The sequence below is a fragment of the Plecotus auritus genome (genome assembly GCF_963455305.1).
Source record: "Plecotus auritus genome assembly, chromosome: 3".
In the NCBI taxonomy this organism is placed as follows: Eukaryota; Metazoa; Chordata; class Mammalia; order Chiroptera; family Vespertilionidae; genus Plecotus; species Plecotus auritus.
This window is the reverse complement of record NC_137772.1, coordinates 61737406-61759273: the sequence shown is the minus strand read 5'-3', so window position 1 is coordinate 61759273 and position 21868 is coordinate 61737406. Positions and strand designations below refer to the sequence as shown.

Sequence of the window (21868 nt, the reverse complement as noted above, 5' to 3'; positions counted from 1 at the left end):
GAGGATACATTTAAAAATATATATATTTTATTGATTTTTTTCCACAAAGGAAGGGAGAGGGATAGAGAGTTAGAAACATCGATGAGAGAGAAACGTTGATCAGCTGCCTCCTGCACACCTCCTACTGGGGATGTGCCCGCAACCAAGGTACATGCCCTTGACTGGAATCGAACCTGGGACCCTTCAGTCCACAGGCCGATGTTCTATCCACTGAGCCAAAGCAGTTAGGGCAAGGATACATTTTTTTAATGTGTCAAGAGAATACATCTTCATTGAATTAATGAATAATATAAGCCATATTTATAACTTTTTATTTGTACAATGGTTATAATTATACTCTTAAAAATAACTTCTCAAGCTTTTTATCTTACATTATATTTTCTTTTATAACATTGAGCAATTAAATCTTTATTTAAATAGCATTTTTAGGGGGCTAACATAAATTGGATTTAGTACTCCTAAATTCTAATCTAAAATCAGCAACTCTAGAGTAGTGAACTTATGTAGATTCAAAAGAAGATACATTTCATGGGAATTGGTCTAATCCATTTTAAGTAGTCTAATTTATTTCTTCCACCAATGATCTTAAAAATAAAATTAGGACAACTTACATGCTTTAAGTTCTGATTACTTTAATCACAGCAAGATGATTTTAATGAAAGAATATGAAAGGGAAGTGTTTCCTATGTAATTAACACATGTCCTCAGGAGTACAAAAAAAAGTTGAATACAATTTCTTGAGAACAAGCAAGAATGTGTAAGTAGGTCAATAAGATACTGGGAAAAAGAGCAGAGAAAAACTTATATCATAAATTGTGACAGAACCTATCCTCATAAAATTTAATTCTGTCAATTCAATGTGAATATTCTGGATATAGTGGGTATACTGGATATTTAAAAATATTTCCCATCATATTTGAGCAGTTATATTTCTTGATAGTATTCAAGTGGAATATCTTTAAGAAAAAATTATCCCTCTGATGTCTAATATAAAAAAATTATCTACACTAATAAAAGAGAAACATGCAAATTGACCGTTACTCCACTACGCCCACCCACCAATCAGGAGGAAATATGCAAATTAGGACAAAGATGGCAGCCGCCCAGTTGCTCTAGGCATGGAGTGGGGGGGGGGGGGGCAGGATGCCTGCTATGAGAGGGAGGGCGGGAGGGGGGCGGGGGCGAAGGGATCTACTGGAGCGGCACTCCGGCTACAGCGAAGATGAAGACTGCAGACTCCAGAGTCTGCAGTGAAAACAAAGATAGCAGACTCTGGCCAGAGCGAAGGCCTGGGTTCTGGGTGCCGGAGGAAAACTGGTGCTGGAAGCCAAGGGAAGGAAGGCCTATTGCACGAATCTCTTCGTGCAACGGGCCTCTAGTTATTAATATTTTAAAATGTTATATCATTATCTAAAAAAGATAAGTATGAAAATGCTTTATTGATGACTGAAAACTAAAATAAAACAAACATAAATGAACATATTTAGAATAGATATTGCTATATATACTCAGTGGTTAAAAATACATTAAGTGAGATAGATTAAATTGCAAAGTTACTATATTAGACTCTATAATTTCAAATGGAATCTGCGGTTGAGTTCTAGAGTAGTTTGTTATCTCAAATAGTGTTCTAATACACTTTGATTTTTTGGACATAAATGTTTTACTAACAATTTAAATTTTACAGAGAAGTGTTTTCTTACCTAACAAATATTATTTTAACTTTTAAAATACAGGCAGATTTGTCCACCTAAAGCAAGTGTATATACAGAAACCAACAGATCTGCTGAAAGAAATATAAGGTAAAATGAACTATTTCTATGTCTATGCATTTGTAGAAATGATAAAATATGCTTTATTAGAACACTTAAAAATACTAAGTAATCCTATATAATAAAACCTAATATACTAAGTGTCTGGTCGAACAGTCAGCCATTCAACCAATCAAAGCGTAATATGCTAATGATATGCTAATGTCCTCAACCACTTGCTATGACATGCACTGACCACCAGAGGGCAGACAGTTGACTGGTGGACCAGTCACTCTGATGTGCACTGACCACCAGGGGGCAGATGCTCCGACTGGTAGGTTAGCTTGCTGCTGGGGTCTGGCTGATGGGGACTGAGCGAGATGGACCGGACATGTCCTGGAGCCCTCCTGCGGTCCCTCCCTGGCTGGCCAATGGGTGATGTTATAGAGCCAGTTTCTGCCCGATCCCGCAGAGGGAGCGCTGCTCAGCCAGAAGCCGGGCTCACGGCTGGTGAGCGCAGCAGTGGTGGCGGGAGCCTCTCCTACCTTTGACAGCACTAAGGATGTCCAACTGCTGTGGGCCTGAGCCGTCAGTTGGACATCCCCCGAGGGCTCCTGGACTGCGAGAGGGTGCAGGCCAGGCTGAGGGACCCCCTCGTGCACTGGGTCTCTAGTTAATAATAAAGTAGTTTTCCAGCTGATTTCAATATAGTTGGAAATAAGTATTCTTATATGTACCTAAGAATTCTATTTATTTAATTTCTATTCTAAGATTTACATAAAGAAAGCAACCAAAATTGTCTGAACATGACAACAGAATAAGATTAAACCTCTTAGACAGGAAACCACCTCTTCATGTCCCAAGGTTGGTGTTGTATAAATGAATAGGTGGAAATCTAGTCATTCGATTGAACTTGCTCTACAAAAGTTTTGCCAATGGCTGTATAAATAAGGTCACATCCAGCTCTACCTGCATCATCAAGAAGAGGCCCACAAACTATACTGACAACTTTGGGAAAGGTTTCCCCAGCACAGTCCTGATTTACGCCTGTTGTCTTGCACACCTCTTCTAGTTTAGTATTTGTTTTGGATATATCTTTTATGACTTATTTTTTAGAAAAAACACTGTTTGAAATTAGCTTTTGAGCCAGTGCTATTTTATAGACCTATCAATATGATAAGCCAATTTTTATTATTATAAGTTTACCATTTTAATCATTGTGGTAAACCAATTTTCCAGTCAAAACTTCTTTTTGAAACATACATCACACAGATAACTTACCTATGGGAAACATCATATTTCTCTAGTATCTAGTAACTTAAGGTGCAGCTCTACTTCAACATTTCCCAGACTGTGTCCCATGTGCCACCAGAGGCTAATGCACATCCTGCAAAGGAAGGGTTCACTGGCCCAACACATTGAAGAAATACAAACAGAGTTCTCTGACATAAGACTTCTCAAAGCCTTCAGTATGCATGTGTATCTTCTGAATCTCCAAAAGTTGGTTATACTTCTCAAATTTACTAGACAACAAAATTTTTTCTTTATCAAACATTGTTTGTGAAACACAGGTCTTAATTACAGGGAAACCTATAAGTATTTTCCCAATTATTCCTTTTCATGATGTAGAGGGACCCACATCGATTTAAGCTGTCTGGGTATCATGTCCCATGTTTACAATGTACTTCCTTTCCCTTTGGAAGCCTAAGAAGACAGTGCCTCTTCACCTCATGTGAGGGATGAATCCATCATCTGAATAGGCTGCTTAATACTGCTTGGTTCCGGTAGAAAAAGTTCTGAACACACTTCTGTGTTTACTTGTGCAGTTAACTGTATTTTCTTTTCCACATCCTTCTTTTTAGGTATAGAACTTCAGCCAATTACATCTTAGGAGAAACTGTAGTTGTTTCAATGAGCACTAGATGGCAGAACCAATGCCCAGGTGGAATGACAGTGTAGGGTGTGCGTGTGTGTGTGTGTGTGTGTGTGTGTGTGTGTGTGTGTGTGTGTGTCTACCATGAGTTGAAATTATAGAACTATTTTGTTATTCAGTTAGACTCAATAATCTCTAAATATCACATGAACTATGGCTTTTTTTCCTCACTGAGAACAGTGAGAAATGTTAGCTGCTTCAAGGGTAGCTCTACTGTCATTGACTTGTATTTACTTTTCATTGTTTGAAGTCGTCAGGATCTGGAGAACATCGTCAAAGTGGCTACTTCACTTCAGAGAACTGACAAGGGGTGAGATCTCAGAGCTTTAAGCTTGTTTTTTTCTTCTCTTTATGTTTTAAAATGCTTTACCAGTACCTTAAAGTTCCCAGTATAAGCAACATTCTGATGTTTGTAATATAATACAGAATTTAAAAGAAGAAAGAATCAGTGTCTGTGGATGTGTCCCTGAAAAATTTGCTGATATTTATGGATACTTTTCTTCCTCTGCTTTTTTTTCTGGTGACAGTACTCAGCCTAGTGACCTCAGCTTCCATAGTCTTGACCTCATTCCAAACCACCAGTCCTGTAATTATGTTGCTTGTCCGATCTCTATTTATCTCTCTCCCAGAACTCCCATTTAGCATATCCTAGGCCATATTCAACTTCCTTCCTAAAGAGGCTACTTCCCGACTTCTCCTCTGTTCTAATATTCATTTTTCTGGAATCATTCTTGATCTGTCCAGGTCTTTTTCTCTCTATGTAACCAGACATATATGGATTAAATGTCTAAAGTAGGCCTCATGCCCTCATGGCCTCACCCCTGTTCAAACTTTCATTGACTCCAGCGCAGGTTATTAGAGTAGCTTGTCCAGATTTACTTACACTCCTCCAGTCTCTGCTCCCACTGAACCATGACTACCCATCATCCCCACCAAAGTTCTTCTCCTATCTTTCTGCTTGAACCATACTCCACTGGCCCCCCATTGCCCACTCAATCACATAAAACCTCATACAAGGCCCTTGCTGAGCTGGCCCCAACCTAACATTCTAGAGTTATTTCTGATTTTACCCTTGCAGTTACCCTATATCAATAGCAAGTTAAATTACTTCCTTTCTATAGGTTCCAGATACTCTGCCTTTGCTTATGCCATTCTATCCATTTCCAGCCTCAAGGTCACCATTTCCATCCATCCAAGTCCTACCTATTTTTCAAGATCCAGGTCAAATATCACCTCCTCTGGGAAGTCTTCCCTGAGTGATCTAGTGAAATGTGACTTCTGCTTCTCTAAGCAATTAGAGCTCCACAATTTATATTTTATAACAACTAATCATATTTGGTTGTATTTCGTGTTATTTATGCAAATGTTTCATCATCTCTATCATCTCTAAGTCTGTCAGAGCAGATAGTTTTTCTTATTCATCGTATGTCATTTATTGAGTCTGACCTGATGCTTTGTACAAAGTAGGTGTTTATAGAGTATGGCAAAATAATGATGCACAGTGAGGAAACCTTGAATATAAAGATTTCATATTTTAAATCCCATGCCTACAATTTTTTTTTCTTCATGGAATTTAGCAATGCTTAGTGTTATTAGGGATTGCAGCCTCGGTTGAAAGAGCTGCAGAGAAGAAACAGAAGTGGCACTTAGCTCTGTGCAAATTAACAAACAGAAGAGGAGCTCTGAATCTGGAAGGGAACTCGAGAGAGTATCAGGAATGTTTCATTTCCATTTCTCCTCTCATCAAATTAGAGCTCTAATTTAATTATTCATTTTGGTTCGAGGTAATATTTTGTTTTTAATAGGGTTTAAAAATAGTTTTTGGTAGGTGAAAGGGAACTTTAAGAGAGAGAGAGATAGGGGAGTGATACTGAAGAGAAATTATGGTTTCTCATAAATCAAACAAAGACAAAGAGAGCTTCAGTCAGTTGAACTTTCCTGTCCACTCTCCCCAGCCACGATGCACAGATTCCAAAGCCAAATACATTCTTCTCAGAGAGAAGTTGCTGCTTTGACTGGGGGTCAGGGAAAATGTCTGTTGCATCCGTAGCTGAGTATTGTTCCTGTGGGATGTTCATAGGGACTAGAATAGCTTTATTTATCCCAGCTGCTCTTTGTGAAGTTCCTTTGTGAAATTCTTATCTGATTAAAAGCATTTAATTTATTGCAAATGCAATGGTGAAACTTAATATCCAAAGCTTTCATCAATTTAAGGTCATTTTAAAAGCTGAACTTCTTCATTCAGGATGTAATCTTTATTTTATTTAATTTACTACAGAGTGTCTCCTCATGATTTATGCTAATTTTCTTGTGATAAACATGAGCAAACCCTAATCCTGATCATCTCATTATTGTGACTTATACCAGTCAGAAAGGTCTGTGGCTAAAATTTACAGGATTGTTAGGTTTGCTCTTTCCCTTGGGGACATGGACAGATTCACAGCCTCAGAGTTGGAAGGTAGAATTTCAAGCAAGAAAAGACAATGGGGCATTGTGTCAGGGGCCTGGGTAATGTTTGTCCCACATTAGGAGAGAACATTCATTTTTTTTTCACAGTCAGTGACTTTTGCATTTCAGTATTTATTCTCAGCCTTCAATCCTATCATAGAATACATAATATTACCTGAACACGTTGTGATGGTTGTTGATCTAACGTGTTCTTAAGGGTCTCTAAGAGGACTGTTGTTGCTGTGTCAGGCCTCTTCAAAGCACATACATGACTCAGCAACTATACCTTTCTAAGGCTAAGCCAATGTCTTGGCATCTTTAAATGCAGTTCAAAAGTAAAAAATGAAAATTTTATTATTGACTGGGAACTGTTTAATATAATGGCCAAGATTAATTTATGGCTTGCCAGACATCATAATAAGCACTTTATCCTCATGAGTTTATTGATTCTGTGAGGTGGGAACAATTCGTATTCCTATTGTACAGATGGAGAAGTCAAGGCAGAGATTAGGTAGCTCACCCAGAGTCACCAACTCCTACATGGTGAATCCTGCACTAGATTCCAGGTATCCACGTATTCCTCACTTGGGAGCCTGAATGTGTAACTATCAAGTTACTGGGCCTCACAGCCTCCTGGTTAACACCAGTAATGAATCAAGAAAAAAGAGAGACATTGAGAAAGTATGAAAAACATGTGGTTCTAGATCAGGAAGCAGAGAGAACCACAATTTTTTAATTGAAAAAATGAATGAGAAACACCAGAGAAATGATGGTGAAGAGGGTGGACCTACGAGGAAAGGACACACCTGAGGAAGGAAGAGGACCATGAAACCCACTGAGGCGGCCTTCTCGGGGGAGAGCTGAGCTCGTGTTTCTAAGGGATATTCTGGAACCCAGGGGATTCGCTTAGACAGGTTGCTCTTGAAGAAGCAGCCAGTGAAGAGTTTACAGTTCTCAAATACAAAATTAGGCTACCACATTTAGTTGGCCTGGGATGAGGTTAACAAAAATTCAAGAAAGCAGTCAGACTTAACGATGAACAAGTATTATTGAATAGCTGCTTTACGCAAACACATTGTGCAAGAGTAGGATCTATAATTAGCCAATGTGCCTATATTTGTTGATTCAGTTAAAAATCGGTATTAAGCATCTACTGGATGAAAGATTGACCTGTAGTAGTGTATGTATGTGGGTGTGTAATTCAAGTCTTTTTACTATATTAAAGACTGAGGAAGATCTGAGGTAAAACACAGTTCTAAATTCTAAGTGGGATATGTCTGTGTGCACACTTGTATGTGCAGGAGCAGGGACAATCATATGGGACAACTTGCAGTTGCCATGTTAAGTGCAGTCATATAAGTGCCCTAGAGGAGGAGCAAATAAACAAAATGCTGCTGGGATTGCAAAAATGAAGGGACTCTGTTCAGTTGGAAGACAGGAAAGAAGTTCTTCAAGAAAGAGGTGTTTGAGGACAGCTTTGAAGGGTAGACAACATCTTCATAGATGATAGAGATGGGATACGTGTTGTATTTCAGAGAACTCAGAAATAGCTATTTTAAGGTGAATCTGCTCTTTGATTCTGGTCAGGCTTTGACTGATGTGAGATGTTTTTTTTCTTCCAAAAGTGAAGAATTGGATAATATCATCAAAATGAACAAAAGCTTGAATAGGTAAGATTTCAATACATTTACTTTTTGCTTTATTACTGAATTACATAGCATGACTTCTTATGTCTTTTCAATATTGGAGCATGAGGACCCACATTCTGGGCTAGTCAAAAGTATCCTACAAAATTTGAATTAAAAGCTTGCGGAAATCATCATTGCATCATTATTATGAATGGTTGTTACAATGCAAAGATTCTAGTATTAAAATGACTTTGATTTTCACATTCCATTTAATAAAGCAGTTAAATAAATCACATTTCTCTTCCCGAAATATTACCTTCATATATAGACAGAGTTTGGTTTGATCACTAACTGCTGTTAGTTTAACCATTACATAAACCACTTATTATCTTAGGTTACATTATCTCTGTATTTTGAATCATTTATAACTGCATACTTTAAAAAAATTATTAAAAAACGAGGTTTGTGCTCTTCCGGGGACGGTGACTTCAGTTTAGGTATTCACCAAGGTCCAGCGTTTGACATACCGTCGGAGGCTGTCCTACAATACAGCCTCTAACAAAACTAGACTGTCCCGTAACCCTGGTAATAGAATTGTTTACCTTTACACCAAGAAGGTTGGGAAAGCACCAAAATCTGCATGTGGTGTATGCCCAGGCCAACTTCGCGGAGTTCGTGCTGTGAGGCCTAAAGTTCTAATGAGGTTGTCTAAAACAAAAAAACACATCAGCAGGGCCTAAGGTGGAACCATGTGTGCTAAATGTGTCTGTGACAGGATCAAGCGTCAGAAAATTTCCTTATTGAGGAGCAGAAAATCGTTATGAAAGTGTTGAAGACACAGGCACAGAGTCAGAAAGCTAAATATATTTAAAAATGAAGCTTTTTTGAGTAATAAAAACAGAAGTCTCAAAAAAACCCCACAAAAAATGAGGTTTGTGTTAGAGATGTGGGGAGTTTTAACTATCTCTCTGTCACTTTGCATTCTAACATACTGAAGAGACAGTGACCAAAGAAGAGGAGAAAAAGCAAATGTCAAATGAGTTCATTGATCAGGAAATGCATTTTTCATACCCTGTTCTGACAATAATGATCCACATGAGAAGGAGGTATGAGGTCATGAATCACAGACTCAATGGCCTGTGGAGGCCAGGCCGGTGTAAATGACTGTATAACATTTAGGGGAATGTCCTTTCCAAAGAGCACAGCTGCTTCCCAGCTCCAGCTGAGTGTTGCTATGTGAGAAGTTGAGCCCAGCGTTGCAGGACATTTACAGGAGGTCCTGAAAATTCGGGTTTCTATAGGTCATGCCGTCTTGTAAATATCGGCTCACATTAAAATAAAAAGCACTCCATGGCCCAGCTGGTGTTGTTCAGTGGTTGAGTGTTGATTGAGGCACCAAGAGGTCGCTGGTTTGGTTCCCAGTCAGGGCACATGCCCAGGTTGCAGGCTTCATTCCCAGTAGGGGCTGTGTGGGAGGCAGCAGATCTCTCATCAATGTTTCTACCTCGCTTTCCCTCTCTATCAAGAAATCAATAAAAACATATTTAAAAACTACAAAAACAAATAAGAAAAAAACCACTCCATGAACCCAAAAAATACACCTGTGTAACTGTTATGGGTTATATATCCCCAGTTTGTAACTTTTCTTTAAGTTCCACTGCAATTTAAATGTTGAGTCTATCAAAGTATCTGTTTGGAATAAAGCAATTTCAAGAATGTGGCTCATCTTTCCCAACAAGCTTCTATTTCATGTCTTGGATGTAAACTGGTCTGTGTTTCTATAGAGTCTATGTTTCTATTATTACCACTGACAAGGTTTTTTATTTAATACATTTGAAGAAATCAAGGTCTTGATGGCATCTTCAGAACAACTCCTAAGGCAGAGCAAATAGAGAAAAGGTAAGTGCATCTGTCTCTGACCTGAAGATGTGATCTCCCAGATTGCTTGTTTTATTTTGTCAGACACTAACTGGGAGGGAGTTGTATCCTCTGGCATGAAAATGTACCAGCAGATGGGGTGGTGCCCTCAGCATTGTACATTTAGTTCAGACATAATTGCTCAGAAGGAGTTCTGCTCTTTTGTTCACTAAGAGTAAATGAGCAATTCATGAAGAATGTTTATTGTAGCTGACCTTTCAAGATACCACATAATTTTATTGCGATATGCAATTTTTTTTATTTGAATTTCTTTCTGTTTTACAGAGCCCAAAGCCTCGACAGTCTCCTCTTTCTGAATAGCCGGCCAAACAAAGATGGCAAAGGGTAAGGCCTGATTAAGACTCTAACAGGCCTCTTTGGTTGAGTCCTAGACTATATTTGCTGAGGGAGACCATCGGCTCAGAACAGGGATCAGGAAGGCTGGTGGAACAGGCCGCCCAGTCAGGGTCAGGAGATGGGTGGATATCTTAGGGCACCAACATCAATCTGGGTGACCCAGAGCGTGTCACTTAACCTCGGGGGACCTCTGTTTCCTTATCCCATGAAATGAAGGGTATGACCTAAATGATATCCAAGTTTCCTTTTAAATCTAAAAATGGAAGAAATCTGGCTACTCCAAGTAGTGGACAAAAGGCTGGTTTATGAACTAAATATATTTATTATAAGACTTAATGCTAGGAGCACAGCCCTTTATCACTGATGTACTTATTATACACTAAAGCCATTTTCATTTGAAATCTTAGTTGAGTCATTTCATAGGTATATTTCAAATATATTTGTAAATATCTCAAAGTCAAGAGCTATGCTTTTGTTTATTTTGTCTCTTTAAAAGGGTTGATGAATGATCAGTAACTGAACTGATAGCATTTAAGGGATTAAGTTATAGTTCTAGACTTTCACTGATGTATTAGAAAATTGACTTGTGTTACTGGTATTATTTTTTCATGTTGAAAGAAACCAAACTCTTGACAGTTTCATTAAAGAAAACCCCAGAACAGTCAAGAATGACAAAGGGTAAGGATTTATGAGAGCTCTGTTTTTACTTCAGATTGGCTGTTTACTTTGTATTTGGTTAGTCACTGAGTTTGCCTTCCTAATGTGATAATTATTTCTTTTGTCTCGGTTATCTTTTAAAATTCTTTATCTCTGCCAGTCTGTGCACAGAATGGTATTCTAGCTTTCCATGCCACTCTTGGCAGATGCATTCTCAACTTTCTCTAATGTAGAACAGTGAAAGTGTATTTGACAAAAGTGTTAGCGATAATAATCCCACAGACATGGAGTGCTTGTTAGTAATATAGTATATTATTATAATGTAAATATGCAAGTATTATTACAGGTTAATTTTTAAAGTGGAGAACAGATGAAGTGGGAAACTGGTCAATTCTCTGTAAGAGATTATATAAACCTTGCAGGAAAAGGTGGGATTTCAGATATTTAAAAAATGAAGTTTAGAAAGGTCCACAAAAGTAATAGAAAATAGGAAGAGTAGGGTGAGCATCACAAGTAATCATTTCGTGGGCTAGAAAGGAGGACAAAAGTGATTTGTAATCTGGAATAACTTAATAGCAACTGGGCTTTGATGCAGGAATGACTGATCTTGTTTGTGTAGTAGGGGGAGTTCATAGTTCCTGTTTATTCTTCCTTCTCTCCCTCCCTTCCTTCTTTCTTATTTCAAAAAAATTAAAATATCAATAGTCTTATCACAGTGAAATCAGAGACGGATGAAAATAGAAAAGGGGAATGCTTGGATAATTGGGTACTTGAAAGGGATAAGTTCTGATATTTCCTAATAGTTTTATGCTATTGGCATGTGAAAATTTTATTGGTTATGGTCAATTTATATAACATGCTAGAACCATCATAGTGTCATTTCCACTTTTCCAAGATTACTCAGAACTTAGGACTTTTTATTTAAAAATGACGTCTCCAACTGTTCAACTTAAAGAAGATTTAAAATGTTAATTATCTGACTTCTCCCCTGTTGTGAATGATGTTCATGTTTAAAGAAGACAGTGTGTGAACAGATATATTAAAGTTACTTCCTACCAATCCATCCATAAAGGACAAAGAAAGAAAAAGCTGAGAGCTGGAGGAACTTATTCTTTTAAAATATATATATATTTTTATTGATTTCAGAGCGGAAGGGAGAGGGAGAGAGACAGAGATAGAAACATCAATGATGGCAGAGAATCATTGATCGGCTGCCTCCTGCATGCCCCCTACTGGGGATTGAGCCCGAAACCCAGGCATGTGTCCTTGACTGGAATCGAACCTGGGACCTTTCAGTCTGCAGGCCGTAACTCTATCCACTGAGCCAAACCAGCTAGGGCGGAACTTACACTTTTAAGCAGATTTAATCATAACTGAGGATGGTTAGGTCCTTGCTATTAAATAGTTACTATATCTCATCAGCATATTGCAGGAGTAGAGCCACTTAAACTCAATATTTCTAAGGACTTCCGATGCTTTGATGCTTTAGGTACTGATAACATCTTAACTCCTGTAACTGAACTGATAGCATTTAAGGGATTAAGTTATAGTTCTAGACTTTCACTGATGAAAGAAACCAAACTTTCACCAGTGAGAAACTGCTATTGTCGTAAGAGATTGAATTGTTTTCTCTTTCTCTGTCTCTGTTGCTCTGCTCACCCACCTCTGCCCCAATGTGATCAAGAAACCAAGGCGTTGGAAGTTTTATCGAAGTTAATCAAAGGATTGACCAGTATGAGAAAGGGTAAGAAGAACTCCTGCTTGATGGGGCTCCCTTTTTTTAGGTCAGCTTTTCACATCTCATTAGAAATAGGAGTGTTATGCTTTCCTCTGTCGCAGATGAAGCTGCAGTTTTAGGCCTATTAGAGACAGCAGGCAAAGGAATAGGACAAATGTTGTTTCCATAGGACCACATGTTTGAGTTACATTCAAATCAGGAAAACCTGCGACATGATCTCTTATTCTGTATCGTCCTAAACAATTTAAAAATGGGCCAAATGTTATATTTAAATGAAGAAATATAAAGGACAAAATTACAAAGTGAGAGGTATGTGAGCAAGTTTTTCTAAACTGATTTATAGCAAGTATTACTATAGGAATTAATAAAGATAAGCTAAGGATAATTACATCAAAAGTTTTTCTGGTCATCTGGCCCTGGAAACATCTGACACCCTTTCAGGGGCATTCTTATTTGTATGGGTAAAGCTCAGATAAAGCTCAGATGTGACTTAACTGGCATGAATTTTTCATGGTTTTCCAAAGAAGTCAAGATCTAGAGACAATTATCAAAGCAAAAACCATGGCAGATAAAACTAACAGAGAATGAGAACTCTTTTGATGTTTCTGAATCTTGGTTATTTTCACCCAGATTAATTGTGTGATCTTGAAGGGGTCGCATCTTTAAATTTGTCTTCTCTCTTCTGTGTCTGACCCCTACTGCCCTGATCTTCACTTTGGAGACTCTATAGTACATTTTGTATGAATTTACATTTACATATAGGCCAACTAAACCCCAAAGATTAATTTAACTATATTGTTTATAGGCAATTTTATAATAAAAATGAATTTAATATCAGTATAATAATTTTCTTTAAAATCTTGAATTAACCATTAATAATATGGAATATATATACATGTGTGTTTGTGTATAACACACAATAATGTTTGAAACTGATTTAAACTTTTAAAAAAATGGTGAAGAGCTTGACAATGTTAACAAAATTAATCCCAGAGGAAGTAAAAATACCACTGGCTAAGACTTATTAGTGCCTTAAATCTGATTTCTGTAAGTGATAATTAATAAGAAAAATGATTTAGCATTTTGACTTTACAGACATATTTTGTTAGCATGAAATTGGAAAATAGCAATGGCCGCATGACCTTCCCTCTTTGCTCTAAAAAAATCACTTATTTTTTAAGAAATGTCCCAATGTTGCCCTTTCTCCCAGATTTTAGACTTGGATTGTTTTTAAGGATGAGTTACTGAATTGAATTTCTTTGTCCAATGAAAGCACAATCTAGATAATATTTTCAAAGTGGATCTACAAAGTGACAAAGATAGCCAAGAGTGGCGTTTGACTAAAACTCTTGAAAATTAACGTTTCTAAGGATGGTGGTCTCAGAAGGCAGCCAGTGGAGGGCTGGGCAAGTGAGCACAGTGGGAGGAAGGACATCCTCCCACTTCTCTTCCCGCTATGTGGACATGGCAGCAGTAGTCAGTCACCTACTATTGCCATCCTCTACTGTCCCTTTGGGTTCAGATTCTGGTCCTTTTGGTATTACTCAGTGCATTTTAATGGGGGGAACAGATGTCCTCTGACAAGTGAGTCATTAATTTTTCTACCATCTCTAAGGTGTTTTTTTTGGCCTTTGTAACTCACCATAACTCGATTATTTTTAGAAGGTTTGAGTTGTGGGAATGGTTGAGTTTATATGAAAGGACATATTTTTATTATTTCAAAATATTTATTATTAATATGTATTAGTTTTAATATTTTAAAGTTATAATTAACATTATTATTCTTATTTAAAAAACAGAATAGGCATTTATATATGATTTATGGAGTAGAAATTTATATTCTGATTGGATCCAGCATAGAACTTTAACTTCAATGCTGACCATCTGGGGTATTCTTACAAGATGTATCTGAGGGCAAAGATGATTTTGTTAAATAACAAGTTTCACATTTACTTATGCATTTTGAGAATAGAAAAGAAAACATGTTTCTTGTTAACAAAAAAAGGAAACTTAAATGGTCTCCAGCTCAAGATGTAAGAGAATTTTTATTTGTACTTAGAGCTTGAACAATTACAATGACAGAGAACTTGTATATTTACCACTCAATTTGTCCAATCATTGTTCACTTAATTAGTGTTTTATTTTAACAACATTCAGTAAAATTTATTTTCTTTCTCAAAGAAAACAAGACCTCAGTGGGCGCATTAAAGTGAGTCCTGAAACAAATAAAAATATCAAGAGGTAAGACATTTAAAGCTTTTCCCTCCCTTTGTCTGGCATTTGTAAGCATATTAGCATCCTGAGTGCTTGTATTCAGGAGAATAAATTGAAAATCAAGCCAAAACAGAACTCTCTTTTCCTGAAGCATTATATTAAGCAATTGTACTTTGGATACACAGAAATGATCTCTTGCATTTTATTCTTGGTTAAAGTTTGCTGCCAGGTAGATTTTGAGATATTAAATGAGAATTTTGACTGAGCTCTTCTGAGTGATTTCTATGTATGTATATATGTATGTATGTGTGTGTGTGTGTATAAGTAGTACATGTATAACAGGGTGGGACAAAAGTAGATTTACAGTTTTTCATATGGAAATAATATAATAATCCTATATAATAAAGAGCTAATATGCAAGTGGTCCCCAGGCCCTCACACCGTCATGCAGTAAAAGCTCAGACACTCAACACTGGGGAGAGAGGAATGGGGACCAGTCAGGCACAAATGAGCTCACGAGACAGGAATGGGGACCAGCCAGGCTGTGGCCCGGGAGAGGGACAAGCTGCCCACCCCGTGGTCCCGGGTGCCTGCAGCTGCAGCCCAGGCAAAGCCACCCACCCACAGACCCCTGCGGCGGTGGCCAGCCCAGGTGAAGCTGGCCCGGGTCCTGGGTGCCTGCGACCAGCCAGAGGGAGGGAAGCCTGGGTCCCAGGTGCTTGCAATGAACCAGAGGAGGGAATCCTGGGTCCTGGGTGTGGGGCGAGGCAGAGGTGGTTAGGGGCAGTCAGGCCAGCAGGGGGAGCAGTTAGGAGTGGTCAGGCTGGTAGGGGAGCCATTAGGGGCGATCAGGCAGGCAGGCAGGCAGGCAGAGGTGGTTAGGGGCGATCAGACAGGCAGAGGTGGTTAGGGGCGATCAGGCAGGCAGGCGAGCAGTTAGGAGCCAGTGGTCCTGGATTATGAGAGGCATTTGGACATCCCCCGAGGGATCACGGATTGGAGAGGGTGCAGGCCTGGCTGAGGGACACCCCCCCGCCCCAGTGCACAAATTTTGTGCACCGGGCCTCTAGTTAATAAATAATAATATAAGAATAAACTCTGTTTCACATACTCACAACTATAAACCTACTTTTGTCCTTCCCTGTACACACACACACACACACACATATATATATATGTGTGTGTGTGTGTGTGTCTATAAGTGTATGTATTAATTAGGGTTCTTCAATGAAGCTGAATAGGAGATAGATAGACATATAGATAGATATAGATAGACAGATAGGTGGGGAGAGAGAAAGAGAGAGCTTTATTAGAAGGAATTGGTTCATGCTGAGAAGTCTCAAGCTCTGTATTTATGTAGCTCCTAGTCCAAGTCTAAAGGCCTGAGAACCAGGAGAGCTCATGGTGTAAGCTCTTGTCCAAGGGCAGGAGAAGAACAATGCCGCAGATTAAGCAATCGGGCAGGAGAAGTCCCCTTTTTCTTAGACACTTTGTTCTGTTCAGGGCTTCAACTGATTGGATGGGGCCTACTCATGTTAGGGAAGGCTATCTGCTTTACTCAGTCTAAGCATTCAAATATTAATTTCATCCAAAACCTCGAAGACACACCCAGAATAATGTTTGACCAAATACCTGGTCACCCTGTGGTCCAGTCAAGTTGAAACATGAAATTAACCATCACAATGTGTGTGAATAGAAGTATATGTGTGTATGTATATATAAGTAGTGTGTGTGCGTAGTGTGTATGTGTATGTATGTGGGTGTGTAAGTAGTATATATGTATATATGTGAACTGTCTTCACGTGTGTAGTGTATTTGTGTGTACTATATGTTATGTGGGTGAAGTATGGTGTGTGTTTAAGATGAAAAGCTTAACCAAGTGTACTTCATTAAGAGGTCTCCCACCCATGAATTGTCAAGTAAATCTGGAAAGCTTATGTCCTCTTGCTTTTTATTTTTTTAAAAAGCAGATGAGAATAGATTTGAAACAGCTTGTGGGCATGTTGCTGAAAACAGTGTACCAAATAGTTCCACGTGGTTTTAGTAGAACTCGTTTCTAATCAGTTAACTCAGGACATGATATTATTAGATTCTAAATGTGTCACTGATGCCTGTAGGCCCAGGGAGCAGGGCCAGGGCTGGGGCAGCGGCAAAGCTGGGGCACTCACTGCCAGCCCGTCCTGCTCTCTGCACCCTGGCTTGGTCAGAGGCCCACAGACTTGTACAACTTGGCAACCAACAGATGGAAAAGAAAGCATTGATTTCCTTGGCTACTTGGTGGTTCAGGGAGGTATCTTGAGGTAGTAAATGTGAACAAGGAGTCCAAAATACTGGGACTCAAATTCTGACTCTGTTACTGGCTAGCTGTGTCTCTGCTCCTCAATTTACTCATCAACGAAATAGGAATCATGATACTACCATGTCCAGCACATAGTAGATACAAGTATCTGTGAGCAGTAATAAAGATCAGGTGAATTATGCTTTCTTAATGATTTATTTACTGTTCAAATATTTAATTTACTTTGACTCTCTAAGAAATATCTGTTTTCCTTTCTAATTTTTGTTAGACTATTTCAAATCATCACCTGTTGTTTTTCATATGTTGTTATGTATGTGTGTACTGCATGCCAATGTGTGATATGTGTACACATACATGCAAAAGTTTGTAGGGATTCATGTGTGTATGGTTATGTGTGTAGTATTCTGTAGATTTTTTTAAAGTAAAATAAGATTATGTTGCCTTCCTTATTAAAAACTCTCAGGATTACCACATTTCAGATAGAATAAAATCCTAACTCTTAATGATGGTCTTTTATTTGTTCAATAAGTCCAGCCAATACACTAATATGTACTTTATTTAATATGTTTAAAGAGACCAAAGTCTTGGCAATATAATGAAAGCAAACCTTACAACCAACACCAATATTACAAGGGAGGAGTTACAATGCTTACTGTTGTGTTATTTATTTATTTATTTATTTATTTACTTTTTTTTTTTTTTTTTTTTGAGTTCTCAAATGTGGGCATAGCATCCTAGGAATTTTTATTTTCAGTCACTGGCATTTAAATCTCACATACTTGGTTTAAGCAAAAACCAACAAAGTGTTTGAAAAATCAACAAGGAGTTTTCTGGAGTAGAATAGCTATTTCTGTTGGGTTAATTGTTTCATTATTTGTATGGAAAAGGTTCAAATATTTTAGCTGCTTTTAGCCTGGGTATACACATTCTCAGACATTTGGATACAAGTAAAAACTTGAGTCAACATCTGGTTGCTTCCAAATATCTGTATCTTTGATGTATAGATGCAATCACAGAGACTTTATGATATGATCTTAGTAGGGCCACAGGGCATGGAGAAATGGTAAGAAAAGCAAAATTCCATTAAGATCAGATGCAGGTACTCTAAAGGGTAACGATGAAGTCCTGACGTGTTTTCAGGGACTATGTGGAGTTTTATATTACAGTAAATATATTTTACATTTCAGAACTCCATGGATTTTAATCTTTATATTGTTTGTTGCCAACACAGAACTAATAAAAAGGTGTAGTTTTAACACACAGTTATAAGTACTAGAGGCAGATACCAGGCTGTATATCATGAACATTAACAAACTGGTATATTAATCTTAATCCATTATTGTGAATAGCAAACTTGCTAAAGAGTGTCATTTACAAAATACATATTCTCCAAAGTTAATTTGAAAGTTCCTCAGCATATTAAAGTATGATATTAAGAGGGTGCTTCTGGAATGTGCCATGAGACATATATAGGGACTACTATAAAACGTCTAGTGCACCTGGCAAAGGTCAAGGGTATAGCATTAGATAAATCATGATAGAAACAGAGTCCTCGTATGGCATTTGCTACTGGCATAATGGCTCCAAGATTAAAATCTCTCGCTGAGTCTCCATGAGTTTTAGAGAGGTATAACTTCCTACATTCTTCTGCATAGTCACCTTTACCATACTTCAACTCTTTGACATGATCTCACCAAGTGTTGATACTGTTTCTGAATTTTAATAAATAATTTGACCACTTGTTATTCAGCTCTTATTAACCTCATCATATATATGTATTTTTTTATGTTTTAAAGGGGCCAGAGTCTTGACAATCTCAGCAGAGTGACCCCTGAAGTGAGCAGAAGTAACTCGGGGTGAGGATTATGTCTGATCTTTCTTCCTTCCCCAGCCGCATCAATTTGTGGCACCTTCAGAGAAGCTATGTTGAAAAGTCTTTGAATTTGAATCAGGAAGTCTGGGCTCCATTATTTGCCACATGGATGCCTTGAAGACGCTGGCTTAGGCTTCTATAGTTATAAAATGTTTCTCTCACCTTTGTCACTTGATTATTAAAAGAATGGATATAAAAATAATGGGTATAAAATCCCTTTAAAGCAAAAATGCACTACAAATGTAAATCATTAACAAAAAAAGAGTATAGCTGTAGCATCAGAGGGGCCAGGTGAAAGTTTTTGGCAAATAATTAAATAATTCCTGAATTTTTTTTTAAAGCTCAATCTTGCCTACTTTTATGGTTTTATTTTTAGGGTAAATGTCAAACTGGCCAGTGTGCCAATGATTTGTATAGAGGTTTTTTTTTTTTTTTTTTTCTCTTTTAAATGAAAGGCATAAACTGGTATTAATTCAAATATTAAAACTTAATAGTATAATTCATCTTGAGTACATATATTCTTTAAATTAATATACTTAGTTAATTTAATTCCATTTTTACTTACCATGTGTTTGCTTTTTGATTTAAAGTTCCAAAGACCTTGATAACCTCATCAAAGTGAATCCAAGAACAGACAAAAGTGTGCAAGGGTGAGATTTAATAAGCTCTTCTTTTCCATTTCATGCTAACCCAATGCTTAAAATAGAATTAAATCATCATTCCAGCTGACTGGCACTTGAGAGTTCAGGAAAAGCCATGTAACCTCCACAACCTTATATCTGAAATGTTAACAATTTTGACCAATTAGGTGAATAGTTGTTTTTCCAGGATGGACAGGACACTTTTATTCATTGATTTGTTTATTTTTTTTGAGCAGAGGGATGGCATGGGAAAGGGGAAAGAGAACTGGACTGGAACCTGCATATGTGGGTCCAGGCCTGGCTCTGCCCTCACTAACTGTGTGAACGCGATTGGTTCCTCCCCGTTTGGGCTTCAGTTTTCCCATCCTCAAAGCGAGGAAGCTGGACCAACTGCTCTCTAGTAACTTCCAATGCTAATTCCATTACTATGTCTCAGTAAGATGGTTGGAGTAATGGAAAATGCATGCACTCTGGAGTTAGATTACTTAGCTTGAAATTTCAGCCCTTGCCACCCTTAGCCATGTAGGAAAATCTTAATCTTTCTGTGTCTCAGTTTTTCCCTTCGTGAAATTGGGATGATAGTTCTTCTGTCATAGATTTGAGGTGAGGTTTAAATCACATTAATTATGTAAATCACTTAGAACAGTGCCTGGACCATCACAGATTTTCCAAAAGCTTTACTTATTATTTATTATTTCTATGCAGTTATAATTAGGGCCACAATAAATATATTCACAGTCAGCATGGAAAAACTCTAACCCTATGAGATACCTCTGTTATAATAAATACTTAATAATAAAATGTTTTTATAATAAAATGTCCCTAAGTTATAATAAATATTTGCAACTGCGTGATATAAATTGACCATTAATCTGATTATTTCTATAATGTTTTAAAGGAGCCAAAGTGTTGACAGCCTCATCAAAGTGACTCCTGAAACAAACAGAACTAACCAAAGGTGAGTTTCATGGAACTCTCCTATCTCTTATGCCCCTTTTTTCTATTCAACTTAAAAACATGATAAAATTGATTGTCCCATCATGGAGACAGCCAGTGATGGGACTCAAAATCAATAACTCTGTGTCAGCAATCTGGCATTTACGTCCTTTGCTCAGGGCTCCCTGGCTGTGAGCTTTATTGGCGGAGAGAGAATTCTTTAAAGTATCTCTTATCAGTATAGGATTTGTGTTCCATGCTTGGGGTCCCCTCAAAATGAATCAGAATTGCCCAGGAGATGAAACATCAGCCTAAAACAATTTCCTAGAGATAAGTACTCTAAATAAGGTTGTTTTTTATTTTATTTATTTTTTTTATTTTTAAAAATCTTTATTGTTGAAAGTTTTACACATGTCCCCCTTTTTCCTGTTGACACCTTCTAGCCTACTCTGCCAAGCCCAAAGGAAATTTCTCCTTCCTTCTTCCTCCCTTGTTTATTCCCTTCTACTCTTGCTGTCTGCCACTAAAAAAAACCCCTAAAATTGGAAGGTCATTTAAAAAATTATTCTTTGTTCATTGAAATAATAGGGAATATAAAAAATGACATTTGTCTGCCTAGCCGGTGTTGCTCAGTGGTTGAGCATCGACTCATGAATCAGGGGTCATGGTTAGATTCCCAGCCAGGGCACTTGCCTGGGTTGCAGGCTCCATCCCCCACAGGGGATATGCAGGAGGCAGCCTATAGATGATTCCTTCTCTTCATTGATGTTTCTAACTCTCTCTCTCTCCCTCTCCCTTCTTCTCTAAAACCAATAAATGTCATATTTTTAAAAAATGACATTTGTCTTTTATATAGAGGGAATTTTCTCTAAGACACATCATGTTAAGTAAGCAAAAAGATGACAAAACCATTAAGCTATAAACATATTGTTATGGTAGTTTGAACATGAGTTAAATACAAAAGGTACTAAGGAATATATATTTTTTCTGGTATATTTCCTATCTTTGCACATAGGAATGCTCTTCCTTTACACTATGTAGCTATCATAAAAAGATTCTTAGGCCCTGACCAGTTTGGCTCAGTGGATAGAGCCTCGGCCTGCGGACTGAAGGGTCCCGGGTTCGATTCCAGTCAAGGGCATGTACCTTGGTTGCGGGCACTCCTGCAGCTGATCGGTGTTTCTCTGTCATCGATCCTTCTAACTCTCTCTCCCTTCCTCTCTGTAAAAAATCAATAAAAAATATTTAAAAAAAAAAAAGATTCTTAGGATAGATCAAGAGTCAGCAACTTTTGCTTGAAGGTTCTAGACAGTAAATATTTAAGGTCTAGGGGGTCCAAAACAGTTCTGTTTTAACTAGTCAACTGGCAGCCATACATAATACATTATAAACAAATGGGTGTGGCTGTGTTCCAATAAAACTTTATTTACAAAACCAGACTGCAAGCTGGACTAGATAGTATTTTATGTGGGTGTG

At 37.8% G+C, this 21868-nt stretch overlaps 1 protein-coding gene and 1 pseudogene across 2 annotated transcripts in view; both read left to right on the top strand.

Moving 5' to 3' along the window:
* The window catches only part of SCEL (sciellin), a gene marked incomplete at its 5' end in the record, with an annotated part of 92284 nt that overhangs the window by 39688 nt on the left and 30728 nt on the right, over nt 1-21868 (top strand). Inside the window, 11 exons of the mRNA XM_080659592.1 lie at nt 1737-1802; nt 3935-3994; nt 7758-7802; nt 9600-9659; nt 9963-10022; nt 10653-10712; nt 12376-12435; nt 14611-14670; nt 18739-18798; nt 19406-19465; nt 20355-20414. Of these exons, the coding sequence (XP_080515718.1) occupies nt 1737-1802; nt 3935-3994; nt 7758-7802; nt 9600-9659; nt 9963-10022; nt 10653-10712; nt 12376-12435; nt 14611-14670; nt 18739-18798; nt 19406-19465; nt 20355-20414 (651 nt within the window). The remainder of the gene's footprint in view (nt 1-1736; nt 1803-3934; nt 3995-7757; nt 7803-9599; nt 9660-9962; nt 10023-10652; nt 10713-12375; nt 12436-14610; nt 14671-18738; nt 18799-19405; nt 19466-20354; nt 20415-21868) is intronic.
* LOC308243271 (large ribosomal subunit protein eL34-like) lies at nt 7852-8631 on the top strand (annotated as a pseudogene). Its single transcript has 2 exons — nt 7852-7905; nt 8258-8631. The product of its transcript is annotated as a large ribosomal subunit protein eL34-like (transcript).